This window comes from Pyxicephalus adspersus, chromosome 7 (assembly GCF_032062135.1).
Source record: "Pyxicephalus adspersus chromosome 7, UCB_Pads_2.0, whole genome shotgun sequence".
Taxonomy (NCBI): Eukaryota; Metazoa; Chordata; class Amphibia; order Anura; family Pyxicephalidae; genus Pyxicephalus; species Pyxicephalus adspersus.
Genome location: NC_092864.1, coordinates 63,044,930 through 63,060,143, shown reverse-complemented (window position 1 = coordinate 63,060,143; position 15,214 = coordinate 63,044,930). Strand labels below are relative to the sequence as shown.

The 15,214-nt window shown below is 35.4% G+C and overlaps 1 protein-coding gene across 1 annotated transcript in view; it reads right to left on the bottom strand.

Annotated features, from left to right (window-relative positions):
- Positions 1-14,788, bottom strand: part of LOC140336079 (aldehyde oxidase 1-like) — a 45,679-nt gene extending 30,891 nt beyond the window's left edge. Inside the window, exons 1-6 of the mRNA XM_072419131.1 lie at positions 14,735-14,788; positions 5,181-5,294; positions 4,914-5,040; positions 4,766-4,827; positions 3,577-3,645; positions 688-768 (exon numbers count right to left, since the gene is read on the bottom strand). Of these exons, the coding sequence (XP_072275232.1) occupies positions 688-768; positions 3,577-3,645; positions 4,766-4,827; positions 4,914-5,040; positions 5,181-5,294; positions 14,735-14,788 (507 nt within the window). The remainder of the gene's footprint in view (positions 1-687; positions 769-3,576; positions 3,646-4,765; positions 4,828-4,913; positions 5,041-5,180; positions 5,295-14,734) is intronic.
- Between the last annotated feature and the right edge of the window lie 426 nt (positions 14,789-15,214).

The window sequence follows — 15,214 nt, the reverse complement described above, 5'->3', positions numbered from 1 at the left end:
GACAGTGACAAAGGAAGAGGAGAGGACCCTGCCCCGAGGAGCTTACAATCTAAGAGGTGGGAGGAGTTTCACTCAATAGGAGCGGTATGTAGCATTCAAATAGCATTACTATATTAAAGTATCCAAACAGCAGTATATTAACATTGCAAACTTGCCATTTTAGTTCCACATGTACTATGACAAATTACCAATACAGTATCACTTCTATAAAATGTTTTACAGCTAATCATTGCAAAGTCTATTAATTCATCCACAAACTCATTTTTGGATGGGGGGGGGGGGTTATACTTTCACCTCCATTATTTCCAACCAAAGATGCCCAATAACTACTTTACCATAATTGTCTACCATGATCAATGCCATGTCTTTTAGAGTATATACATCCAGTCCAATTGGCCAAAATGAAACCACTAGGACCCTTCACTAGTACTGAAAAGTGGTATGACTAGGTTTGTATTTATGTATACATGGGTAGCATGGGTATGCACACACATCATGCTGCTGTCGGTAACACATTATTTTATCTTATAAAGCCACTAAAATGTCTCAAATTGTCATAGTATAAATAAAAAAATCCAGTTCAGCTTATAACATTGTATGCTCATGAACAATGAATAATAAAATTAGTTGAACCCAATACAATAGTACAATTGAATATATGTTTCTCTGCAAAACTGTACAACTCACAATTAATTCAGGAGGAAAAATTAATTCTTGCGATGGATCCATTGGTAAACATTTTTCTTTGTCCAAATGCAAGGTCACTATCTAAAAACAAAAATGGAAAAAGTCTTGCTAAAAAGTTGTCAAATACTACATAACAGTTCAATGGACAAAAAAATCTCTTTCAAATACATCTGTGCCCAAACCTGAATCAGTTGTAGAGCAATGCGGACGTTTGGTATGTTCACAAAACGACCGTTGAACGTATTCTTTACACCTATTGACTTGTATTGACTGGCAGTATCTTAACCATTATGGGTTCCCTTTACAAGCCGTTTTTTTTCCACTCCGCAATACACACAAAAAAATAACAGCACAGTGTAAACAACACATATTGAACACATGTGTACAGTGTTTGGTAAAGTACTTCCAACTAATAGAATACAAATTGGAAAATTGATATTAAAAAATCAGTTGGGTGAGTGCAAAATTGGCAGCGGATCTGCTTAGGTGTACCAACCCTAAAATTACGCTGCTTCTGTTATGAAGTTTACTTTCTCCACAATTCCTATAGACACAGGTGAATAAGGACTTGTATCATAGGGAAACTAAACCAAATGTGACCAGGAAGGTCGTTTATTGCAGAAGGGCAGACGAAGTCTGTAACATGAGGTCCTATAGATCACAATCAGGACTAGCCAGGTCAGATTACAGTTTTCATTGGGTGCTTGTTTTATTCCTGTAGAATTTTAAAGTCTAGGAGTTTTTACTTTAAAACCAAGAGATTATGTAAACTGCCATTTTCCATAATATACAGCTTGCCTGGTTGGTGTCCCTATCCTCTGCCTGAATCACTGAAATGAATCGAAATGAACCGAAAATATTAGCTTGACATCCAGACAATAAACATTTTACAGAAGGAGGTCAGCAATGGCAGTTTTTATAATCTCTCGGCGTTAGGTCCACTTTAAGCCCTGTTGCTGGCCATGAATTGATGGCTAGTGCTGTAATACTCTAAAGCCGCTTACATGTGATGCCTCTATTATCCTAATGTGAGTACAATAATATGGCATTTTTCAAATAAATTGAATGCATGCGGTCTCTGTGTCCATGCTCTGCTCTCATTTATTAGTTTCTTGTGAAAACTGTTATGCAAGAATACATAATGTATGTCTTATGCACTCACTGCACAGTATGCATCTGTTCCAAAGTAATGTGTTTCTTATGATACAGCGTATGTAAAGCAAAATGTATTTCTTGGATAATGTAAGGAAGGCTTAGAAGTTATGTTCAGTTCCTATTGTCCTATTCTATGTGTCTAGGCTGGGGAGATTTATTCTCCTATTGGCCTGGTGACCATTGTCACTCAAACAGAAAGTGAGGGAAAATCTAAAATTTCAAGTTGTCACTAGAACAGGAATATAGGGGAAATCTTCCAATGAATAGTCCACTTACACGAGGATTTAGATTCACCTTAGAAAGGTCATGTGTTGCTGTGCCTTAGTTGGTAGACCCAAAACAAATTTTCATGATCCTCTAAAGGTGTGTACAGGTGTTCTTAATGGTGTTATGGAGGTCGTTAGTGATGGAATGTTGATTACTATCTGCTAATGACTGCTAATATTATACAATTGTATACCCAGAAAACAGGACACCTAATGCTCACCAAAGCAGACTGCTCAGCAAAAAGCCGGTCTGTACTGCCATCATTCCATCCTCCCAAAAAAACTGTCAACCACAATGAGCTACAAAATGGTCACGAAGGATCGTTTTAGAGGACAATAGATGTAAGTGTGTATTAAGATTAGAGAGGGAGTGATGGGAGCTCTCCCCTCATGCTGACCACTGACCTAGTACATATGGCACTGGTACTGCCTTAATAGTGGACAACCTGAAACTAGCTCTTATTGGTCAGATACTCATTTTTAGTTATTTGTTGACCAAATATTGTCCCATTCTTGTTTCGAGTTGCAGAAATAATTTACAGGGATATCTTTTTCTTTCTTTCACTAACCAATAGCAAACTATTTAGATTTTTAACAGATATCATATTCTGAAATTGATGTAGCCACTGGCTCTACTTTTCAAATAGTCATATTTCGCTATGAATTATTTTAAAATAAGATCGTATTTTTTAAAACAAAGATGAGAGAAAATGAATTGTAAAATAATCGGATCTAGCAACCCAATAAAATGATCTCTTACCTAAAATACCTTAAAGTGAGATGCTAACATTTTTCTATAAATTATTGCACTTTGCATGTCAAAAGATGTACTAATATTAATGTGTTAACCTATGGGGTAGCTGTTTTTTTTCATGATCATGTGACACTGGTAACATATGTATTGGCTAATCATACCTTACATTTTTTTTACACATTTGCAAACATGTGAGCTATTGGCTGCAAAGCATCTTCAGATGGCATGATAAGGAAGACTAATGTTACTTGCAAATGGGAATGATAATTTGTGATGAGGTGTAAAACTACCAATGAGATTTCACTTAGCTGGGGTATAGTCAAGATTCTAATGGATTCCTATTAGATACTGCAGTATGTCGTAAAAAATAAACCTGTACGCTATTACATTTGCAACACTTCTACATATTTGTATAACCTTTTTATTATTATGGGTATTTGTGCTCTTGTAACAGGTTAATTAGAAGGTTTTTTTACATTGCGATTTTACATAGTCATGTAACTATGACTATTAGGTTGAAAAAAGACAAAAGTCCATCAAGTTCAACCACTAGGGAAAAAAACATATCCTAGATATAAAACCCTATGGACATATATCCAGAGGAAGGCAAAAAAAAACTCTGGCTCAAACTGGTTTAAAAGCTTCCTCTTAGACTATAGTAAGCACTATACCCTTACTTTTAGTAGGCCTAAAACATTGATTATATGTACTTACATTATCCTCATCATCATTCTCCAGTTGACCATTGTGCATATTCTGTTCACATTTACAGCAGTTCAACTCCTGTGCAAATAAACATAATATTGTTGGAGCCACTGGACAGAGTAACTTGATTTGTGTAGGCACATGCAATAAGGTAATGGTCTGGATAAACTGATATCCAAACACTAGAACACAGCTGAATAAAATGATATGGTGTACCATATATACTTTAGTAGAAACTGAAATTTTTTTAAATCTTAACATTCCAAAAATGTTCTGCATAAAGAAAGTCAGTTTATACTTGGATCACACCAATAGATGGTGCTATAGGTCCTCATTGAAAGTGTATAACAAATTTTTCTGCCTGAATTGTTACCGGTATTATTGTTTGTTACACACTTTACATGTTTACACAGCACCATCTACTGGTTCCCAACAATAATGCATAAAATCATTGAGATTAAAATAAAATAGGAGCAAGTGACACATCATCCAACTTAACCAACCTAAAAGTAAAAAAATACTTTAACCTGTAAAACATAGAAAAAGGATATACAGACTGATCCTATATTATTTTAATGTTTTCCTTTTAAAATAAATATTTAACAAATAACACACTATTGATGTATTTATTCACATTCATTTTATTGGCATTTACTGTTTTGAATAGTAGCAGTGACAGCTACATTTTGTTCCCTAGGGTTATGCATGTAGTTTTCCTGTTTTTCTTTTAAATAAAGATAGGTACCTTTGTTTGTTTTTCGAATTGCTTTATGTTTGAGTATATAAGGTAGACTTAAAGATAAATCAAGGAATAAAAGAAATGGAAACAAGTTATGTCCATAGTCACCAAAGTGGTTTTAACTTTCAATTTCACGTTAATAATGAATATTATCAGTTTAAATAGTGTTAATGATATGATTGCTAGGTAGTGCTAGATGTTTTGTAGAGCTAAAGTTACAATAAAAAATGCTTGAACAACCAACACATATGGCTTAAGATATTAGAAGCAGTATCTATAATAAGTTAACAGAATACAATAACATAGAAGCTGTACTCCTAAAGAATGCAGTGTGGAATTTCAATGTACTGTTGTTAATCCAGTAATATATTGTCTGCGATAGCCAGCTAAGTTGAGGATATAGACTTACAAATATGGGACCTCAGCCTTTTCATTATTACTGTGAAGTCCCCAGCTTACCTTACAAAAGGTCCTGCAGCCATCAATTATTGGTCTATATCCTGTACAGCGACACAGATTTCCTTTTGGGAAAAAGGAGCCATGGTAAATGTAAAAGATAAAAGCAAACAGCTGAAAGAAATTATGAATCATGTCAGGAAAATCATACCTCCTAAGGCTTCATATATCTGATCTATAGTGGGCTCAGGGTGGTTCCTCAATAACGAATACATGGACATCACCATTCCAGGGCTACAGAACCCACACTGGGAGCCGTGAGCTTTTGCTATTCTTTCCTGCAGTAATGTATAATTATTTTATACAAAGAAATGTCCTAGCAATGTAACAATTAAGGACAGCAGGCTACATACTATTCAAATGTCTGATTCTCTGTTGGTATTGTAACATTTGGCCATATTGTTTTAGTGGTCCCCACCTGTACGGGATGTAGTCTAGTGGCTGTGCTTCCAATTCCTTCCACTGTAGTAACAGCTGAACCATACAGAGAACAAATAGGTAGTAGACAGGCATTGGCGGAGTAATGTCTAGACTATGTTAAGGTTTCACAAAGTTTCAAGTATATAAAGCAGCTTATTCATAAAGCAGTTTATTCATTCAGCAAAATTGGGACATCTCACACTGAGTAAAAGACTCTAACATACAACTTTTATATCATTCTTTACTATAGCTAACAAAACTAATCTCAGATGCTGCTAGAGTAGCAGTCGCCAACCGCTTTGGCCGGTGCACCCCCGAGCGGGGTCAGGAGCAGGCCCCCGTTGGTGGGGCACACTGGCCACAGCCGCTGACTACGTCCCCTGTACACATCCCAGGCTCAGGGAAGTGGGCAGGCTGTGTCCCTGGACCCCGCCCACTCTCCCATCACACACTTAGATCTGCAATGGAAAAGTGGGTGGGGTTATGTCATGATGATGTCACTATAGGGAAGGTTTTTCCCCTTTGATTGACACCGGGCTCCCCGCACATCAGGAGTCGGTAATTTTAGTGGTCATCAGGGTCATCAGGGCCAAAAAGGTTGGCGACCACTGTGCTAGAGGATACTAATCGTCCTTCCTGCTAAGCATTGCATTTATTATATATACTATGTTTACTGCCTGCGGGCACAAAGTAGTGTGTAGATTCATATTCACCAATTAGTGTGCAGTATTTACAAAAATACAACAAATATTGGAAATATTAAAAAATACAGGTAGTGCCCGGGTTAAGGACATCTGACATACGGATGACTCCTAGATATGAACAGGGCTTTCCTGCTCGCTTGTGCGCAACATGGAGGCTTATTGGGGGGGAGGGGGATGGTTTGCATGTCTTGCAGAAATAATCTTTTGTCAAACAAAGTTGAGATTGTGGGTGAGGAGGTGTGAGCTCTTTCTGCAACATCTTGTAAATATTTTATGACCAAGACAAACTCTGCAGTTGTTTCTTTTTGCATATCAAAGGACTGCTTGCTCCAGAAGTTAATGTCTAGGCTCCATAAAGTTTTTTGTTTTTTGCTTTGTTTGTGATTAACTCACAGTGGGGATTTTATACAGTAACTGACATCACGCTGCCTAATAATATGTTGAGACAAACATCTGTCCTAACTGCATTTATTACAATAATGTACCTGTTCTTACATACAAATTCAACTTAAGAACAAACCTACAGTCTCTATCTCGTATGTAACGCAGGGACTACCTTTATATGTATTTTAAATCATAACAACTTTCATAAACCAACACTGAGAATTTAAAGCAAGGATAACAGCAAAAATGTAAGTAAACAGTATAAGATCCACAATACGTGCTTCAGAGGAGTTGTCATGTGGGAAAAAAATTAGTCAATATATAATTGGCAATTATAAAATAGTTAAAATATAATCACAATGGTATTTGAACCCATCATTTTTGTCCTATATTTTAAATGCATCACACAAATAACAAACTATCTGATCCATAGATAATGAAGAATGATATAATAAGGATTGATTAGTGGGATGGATACATGATCTTCTTAGAGATAGGATGGATATGCGATATCATCACAGTGCAGGATCCACAGCCACCTCCTCCACAGCCATATTTAGTACCTTTCAAATGTACTGCATAATAATTGTTAAGGAAATTGATATCATTGTACTTTTCTTCCAATCACTTATGGATCTTAACAGCAAGTTAGTGAGAAAATATGACATATGTTTTTTAACTGAATTAATAATTGGCAGGTCAATAAATAGTTGAAACTCTGTTAATATGTGGTTGTACGAGTCCTTTCTAACAAATTAGCGCCAGTGATGTTTTTTTTGAGCTTATTGAGCTTTGCATTTAAGATCTGGACTGACCCACACTTTAAACCTTAATGGTATCTATTTATAATTTGGGAGGACACCTAATGATGATTTTTTACAACAACCTTTGAACATGAAGGTCTCATTTCACTCTTTAGCTTACAGTCTTTAGTGTTTACATGAGCTCCATAGAGGCAACAAAATCCAGTCTGTGATATTTTCTTCTCCCTGAAGAAGCAGGTTTATCCTGTGAAACGCTTTGGGTTCGAACAAATATCTGATTAAAATCATGATGAACATATGTATGCTTAGCAATGGACTTCTCCTAAAATAATGCTTGTGTACGTTATGTGCTTTTATTTGATTGGGTTTGCAAAACTATTGTGTATATAGAAAAATTTATTTTATAAAATTTGTATCAAAGTATTTTTGGTGATTTTATTTGATGATTGGTATCACTGAAATTCCTGCTTTTTGACTCCAGTGCTTGGGTGGTCCTTTTTGTTGTACCTCTGGGTGGTGGTAAACTCAATCTGATCAATTTATGTGGGGACACATTTTTTTTTTGTAAACAAGTTATGCTATACTCTTTAATTACAAACATTTATAGTTGGGTCTCCAGGAAATTGAAACACTGAATTGCACTTCTCTAAAATGTTCTACAAACTGATATAAAAAACAAATGTTATGGCCTAGACTAACAATGAACACTAATTTCAACCTAAATTTCTGTTTGAATCTGAATGTTCCCACAGAAAGTAAAATGAAATCTTTGTCTAAGCATTAAATAAAACACCAGTATATTTGGAAAGAATTCTGAATAATGGCTATAATTTATATTAGATTGTGAGTTACAGTACTACCATCTAAAAGTCAGCTGCATATTTTATAATAAGGTTAAATGACATGTGACAGCATTACCAAGTCATATGCTTTGTCTGGCATTATGCAAGGAAGTTATTTGCAACAATATAAATGACTTCTATATGGTATTCAATTAAATTTCTCTTGATACTAAGAAATTATTTATGGGGCTAATATATTTCTTTGTTGAAAACAACATCGTTTAGAGTGGGAGACTGGATCAGGGAGGGAGATTTTTTTGCTGCCAGTTCTGGGATATTCTTCATGGCTGTTATATCTTGGGGTTAGTTTACCAGCTGATGGATTTGCATGAATATAAACTTGAATGATTCTACAGCATTCTACATCATTTGTCATCAATGGAACTTTATATATCATCTCATAAAGTATTCAACAGTATTAAAAAATATATATATTTATTGTAGCTTACCAAACGTTGTTATTTGTAAATGGAATTTACTAAGGTGCTATGTTTATGGGGAAATAATGTTTGCCAAGGGAGACTGCTGAGCAATGCAGTAAATACTGGAAAGGAGATGGAAACTTTGACACTTCCAGGTTGACAGGACATAATTGATATAATTTATACACTTCTCATCTCAAAATAATCTGCACTTATGAAATCATTGTCTTTTTTCCTTGGACTAGGGTAACATTTTTAGAGTAATATATATTATGGCCATATTGTGGCCACTAGGAAGATTGCAAATGAAGGCCAAAATTTTCTTGCACAGTAGGATCAGTTCAAGTTTGTATTTCCCTAAACTCCTTTACTCATAAATGCACATAAGTAAAGTAATACATAGTTATCTTTTATTTTCACTTTGAGCTCTAATTTCATAAGGTCATATATACAACCCAGCACTTCCTGCAGAGGATGCATACATGTTCTGCCAAGCCAGCACTTAAACTGTTGTAAGGAGTAAATAAAACAAGGTAATGCAAGCTTAGTAAAGTGTATAGAAACATTACAGTAACATGTAGGTCAAATTTAGATTTATATTAGGCAGGCCATCACTAACTTGTATTATGAATTTTGATCTATTTACACATATGGATACATTTTCTTCGCAGGTAAGGCAGCAACATTTCATCTGGGTCAGCCTTCTGTTCAGTTATCTGTAATATAGAAATAAAACAAGTTAAATGAAGATACATAAAAATTGTTGACTTATTGTATCAATACAATATACAAAACTGGTGCTAGTCTATTTTAGCCGGGTTGAATGCCCATGTACCATAGTATGCTCATTTTGTATATTAGAATGTACAAGGAAGTATGCACTGGCCTCACATACATTGTGCCTGATTTAACAAAGCTCTCTAAGAATGGTGAAGATAGACTATTATGGGTAAACCTGGGTCATACAGCAAACCTGAAATGGATTTGGTCCATTATTGAAAACATTTGCACATTTGAGGAAATCCATTCCAGGTTTGCTCGATCACCCAGGTTAGATCATGACAGTCCAGCTAAATATACTAAAATATAAAATGTACTTTAATCATTAATTTAAAATTTAAAAAATAATTTTTACAAGGATTGGATACAGAGGTTCTCATCTATCTTTACCAGTCTAGCAAAGCTTTAATAAATCGGGCTAATTGAGTGGCTGGCTGGGCACAAGTAAGCAAATCTGGAATTCTGACTCACTCTAACTTGGCAATCAACATGCCAGCTCCATATAAATTACTAAAAAACACAAACTCTATTTTGCAGACAACTAGAAGTCTTTGAAACATATCAATGTAAGCTAATGTAAGCTAAGCCTAAATTCCACTGTAAGATGGTAAATAACTTTGAATGAACATCCTAAACCTCTTTCAATAAATATGAACACATGTGACCAATCGAGGGTTTAACTAAACTGAACACACTTTTATTTCAGTTGGGACTAAATAGTGTTTGTTCTGGTAATGATATGGTTCAGCATCTGAAAATGAATTTATAGCAGTTCATACTGGATCACTAAAATACTGTCATGCTGATCCAATTCAAAGTATGGCTGTTTGCCTGGTTGGAGTTCCCATCCCTGGCTTTTAATACTTTGTGAATCATTGACCCAGAATGAGTATGTAGTTATATGTGCAATTGTTTCAGGTGTATGACAAACTACCAAAACTAAAAGATCAGCTTCACATCCAGGCAATTGGCTTTGTTTAGAATTCATTTAGCAATGTCAGTGAGGGGTCAACTTTAGGAAGTTTCTAATCCCTGGCACCAGATAGAAAAGAAAAAATAGATTTTGAGTGGTTTTAAAAATCGTACGTTTTAGTTAAAATATATGTCATTTGTCTATGTATACCATCATTTTCTGGAGACACTGTTTAAATAAAGATCAGATTTTTACCTTCCCAAATATAATTATTTCTATGGAGCATCACATGAGTGTATTATGGGTACTGTTGCAGTCCAACATAAAGACGTTAGTGCATAGCGCTATGTGCTCCTTTCACTAATGAGCATGCCACTAGCTAAATTTAGGTACAAAAGTAATATGTAAAGTATATGTATATGGCTTACGTCCTGGTGCAAAAGGGAAGGGTTTGGGTTTATAGAGCACTGGGCTGACTTTTCATTGGGGTACAACCTGTATGCCAGAGATGGTTTGCACCTAAATGAAAGGGGGTCTGCTGTGTTAGGGGAAAGATTTAGGGGAGTGGTGGAGGGATATTTAAACTAGGACAGAGGGGGTTGGGACAGTTAAATAAGATGACAAAAGGTTAGTCAGGGGTCAGACACTAGTGGAGGGTGGATTGGAGATAGGTGGGGGGACAATTATGGTTAATTGTAAGGAGCTTCCCATGTTACAAACAAACATTGGATTGTGCAGTACTAATTGTACTGAAAAACAAAAGGATTTTTTGGTCCAGTTTATGGAAACCTCAACTAGAAATTATACTCTGCTGGAACTAGTTCTTTCTAATAATGCAGATCTTATTAACAAATGTGCAAATAAAAGATAATCTGGGTAGCAGTGACCATAATATGATTTCACTTAATGTAAGCTGTAAACAGGATACAAAAACAGGAAAGATAAAAACATTTCATTTTAAGAGAGCACATTTTCCAATTATTAAGGGCGACTCTCTGTGATTTGGACTGGGAGACAATATTGTCCTCAAAAAACACAGAACAGAAATGGGAATGTTTCAAGTCTGTTCCACAAAAGCCCACTGAAAAAGATATTTCAATGGGTAATAAGTTTAAAAGGTTAAAAATAAAACCTATGTGGCTTACAGTTATTGTTAAAAAAGCCATAAGGAACAAGAAAAGGGCATTTCAAAAATATAAAAATGAAGGATTTACCTTCATCATTTGAAACCTATAAAGAATATACCAAAAGATGTAAAAAGGAGATAAAATGTGCAAAACGTCAAAATGAAAGAAAAATTGCAAAGGAAAGTAAGGCAAACCCCAAATCGTTTTTAAATATAATAATAGCAAAAAGATCAGATCTGAGCATGTAGGCCCCTTAAATGATGTCGCTAGGATGATAACTGGGGATAAAGACAAGGCAGATTTACTTAACATTTTTTTTTAGCTCTGTGTACACAAAGGTAAATGGCAGAGCTCAAGTCCAAATTCATAATAGCAATGTCACTGCCTTAAATGAGTCACAATGGCTCAGAATTGATATGACTGAGAAACAGCTGGGAAAAAATAAGGTTGACAAAGCACCAGGATTTGATGGATTACATCCACGTGTCCCCAAAGAGCTGAGCTCAGTTATTTCAAAGCCATTATTTTTAATTTTTATAGACTCTTTAGTCACTAGAATGGTACCGATGGATTGGCGTAAAGGCCAATGTGGTTCCTATCTTCAAAACGGGAGCAAAGTCATTACCAGGTAACTACAGACCCATTAGTTTAACGTCCATAGTTGAAAAGGTCCTAGAGAAATTGATAAATAACCACATAGAGGAGTTTCTGCTAGAAAATAATAATATAAGTGAAAGTCAGCATGGCTTCAAGAAAGACAGAAGTTGTCAAACAAATTTACTCTTTTTATGAGAAAGTAAGTAAACAGGTAGACAGTGGAGTAGCAGTTGATATAGTGTACTTGGACTTTGCTAAAGCATTTGACAATGTACCCCACAGATGGTTATAATGCAAGTAAGGGTCGATAGGTTTAGAAAAGTCAATCTGTAAATGGATAGAGAACTGGTTTAAAGATCGCATCCAGAGAGTTGTAATTAATGAATCATACTCTGAATAGTCTAAGGTTATTAGTGGTGTACCCCAGAATTCAGTGTTGGGACCTTTACTGTTTACATCTTTATAAATGATATAGAGTTTGGGATTAAAAGTACCATTTCTGTGTTTGCAGATGACATCAAACTATGGAATGGAATTATGTCCATTCAGAATGTCTATAATCTACAAGAAGACCTGGATGTACTGTTTGATTGGGCAGCCAAGTGACCAATGACATTTAATACAGATAAATGTAAAATTATGCACTTGGGAGCTACATGCATGCTTCATACTGTCTAGGGGGAATAAATTTGGAGGAGTCAGAAATGGAAAAGGATCTGGGGGTTCTGGTAGATCATAGACTTAATAACAGCATGCAATGCCAAGCTACAAAATCTTAAGTAGCAAAATACTTTCTTGTATTAAAAGAGGAATAGCAGTCCAGTTTTGGGCACCACTGTGGAATTGGAGAGAGTGCAGAGAAGGGCAACTATTGGAGAGAGTGCAGAGAAGGGCAACTAAATTATTAAAAGGAATGGAGGAGCTCAGCTATGAGGAATTCTCCCTTGAGAAGAGACGTATAAGGGGGATATGATCACCCTGTATAAATATATAAATGGTCCATATAGAGAACTCTCTTCCCATTTATCACTGTAAGATCATTACAAAGAACAAAAGGGCACACTTTGTGTCCATAGGAAAAGAAGTTTAAGCTCCGGATAAGGAAAGGATTCTTCACTCTGTCTGTGAAAATGTGGAATCGGCTCCCTCAGGAAGTAGTTTCAGCAACTACTATAGATTACTTTAAGAAAAAGCTGGATGATTTTCTAGAAACACAGAATATAACTAGTGATTAAGGCTTTAAAGTAAAGATAATGGTGACTGTTGATCCAGGGAACATCCAATTGCCTCATGGAATGAGGAAGGAATTTTTTCCCCTGATGAAGCAAATTGTACCAGGGTTTTTTGCCTTCCTCTGGACCAACTATGTGATTTAGGGTTTTATATCTGGTATATGTTTATTTCCCTAGTGGTTGAACTTGATGGACTTTTTTTCAACCTAACCTACTACTATGTAATCACTTAAAATGTGGCAGATCTATCTGTATTATTATTATTGATAATAATAATAATAATAATAAGAATAAACTGTTTTTATATAGTGCCAAATGGAATGCTGTACATTAAATTGGGAATGCAAATGACAGAAAGATACAAACAATGTCACAGGAGGAGGTGGGGACCCTGTTCAGAAGAGTTTACAATATGTACAGGTAGTCCCTGGGTTACATACAAGACAGGGACTGTAAGTTCGTTCTTAAGTTGAATTTGAATGCAAGTCGGAACAGGTACATTATTTTATTACATGCAATTAGAACAGATGTTTGTCTCAACATATTATTAGGCAGCATGGTGTCAGTTGCTGCAAAAAATCCTCACTGTAAGTTATTCACAAACAAAGTAAATAAAACACTTTATGGAGCCTAGACATTCATTAACATCTGGAGCAAGCAGTCCTTTGATATGCAAAAAGAAACAACTGCAGTGTTTGTATTGGTCATAAAAGAGTTACAAGAGGCTGCATAAAGTGCTCACCCCCTAAGATCACCCACAACCTCAGCTGTGTTTGGCAAAAGATTTTTTCTGCAAATCATGCAGACCGCCCCTCATCCCTTCAAGCCTCCGTTCTGCACACAGCGTTCAAATCTAACAGGCATCCATATGTCATATGTCCTTAACCCGGGGACTACCTGTACAGTTAAAATGTTTTAAACTTGCCATCATAGTCTCTTTTTAAGACAATCAGTTATTCATAACTGGAGTGACCTTGTAGCAAGTCATAAGCAGCCATGACAATTTATAAATAGAAAAAAAGGAAAAACACCAAAATTTCATCCATAAAGTCTCTGATACAAAATCTAACAAATTACAAAGATGTATACTGACGGTTGAATTAAAAAAAATTGTTAGTAGCACTTTATGACTTTTGACTCTTGCCAAAAAAGCATCATATTCCACATCCCCATTAATAACGAATATGATAAATACAAATGCAACTACATGATTTTTGGACTTTTTAATGGCATTCCATTAGGCACAGTATACAACATTAGTGAAAAGAATCTTAAACAACAATTTATTAATTCCTGAACTAAACTTACATAAAACCATCAAATTATTTGTTACATTCATTAAATTGGTCTATTTTATGTTGACACATTTCACGGAGCTCAGTCTGCTTCTTCAGGAACAAAGTACCCCATGATTACAAATTCATTATTAATATGACTTGTTTATAATTCACAGACACTTCAATTTCATATCAATTTACAATTATTCACACAATTTCTCTTTAATGGCTCCCTGGTTTGGATACCCAGACCAATTATGTGATCCTTTCATATGTTGTAGTATGTAAAGGTCAATACCGCCATTTTAGGAGGAATGAGGGCTGTTAAGTATAGAGGAGATATCAATCATAATTCAAGTAATTGATCCAGTTTCTAGTTTATTAATTTGTGCATATGGTGTCTTAACCAACAGTTTATTGAGGCTAACCTAGCACTTTATGAAATGTCTCTAAAGTGTACGAGTGACATACAAAAATTTAATAAAAATAAAGAAAGCATTAAAAACTTACTTTCATGCCATTCACAAAGAAGATAAGTTCATCCGGTTCCACTCCACTAGCCATGGCTGTTGACATCAAGCTGTAGTTGCTGCTCTAAATCCCTGAAGGATTTTAAAAGCAGCAGGCTGCTGTCGCCCAATTTTCTAGTTAATTAAATTATTATGGGAGGGTGCTTCATAAAATATGGTCAGAGCATGCTGTCTAGAAAGCCAGGCAGAAGACAAAAGCATACTTGTTTGTCCTGACTGTAACTGGTATATATGACATTTAAAAGTTTTAAAAACCTTGTCTAATTTTTAATAACAATCAAATAATATCTAAAATGCATTGTTGCCCAGCCCCCAGTACCCCTACTAACCCCTAGTACCGTAACTATAATTGATGAGTAATGATTCACTTTTTTAGTATCTGGTTATTTTGCAGCCACATTCTTGGAACTAAATTAGTCTAAAACATTTTTATCTCCACTGTGTAGCAGATAATTAGGTC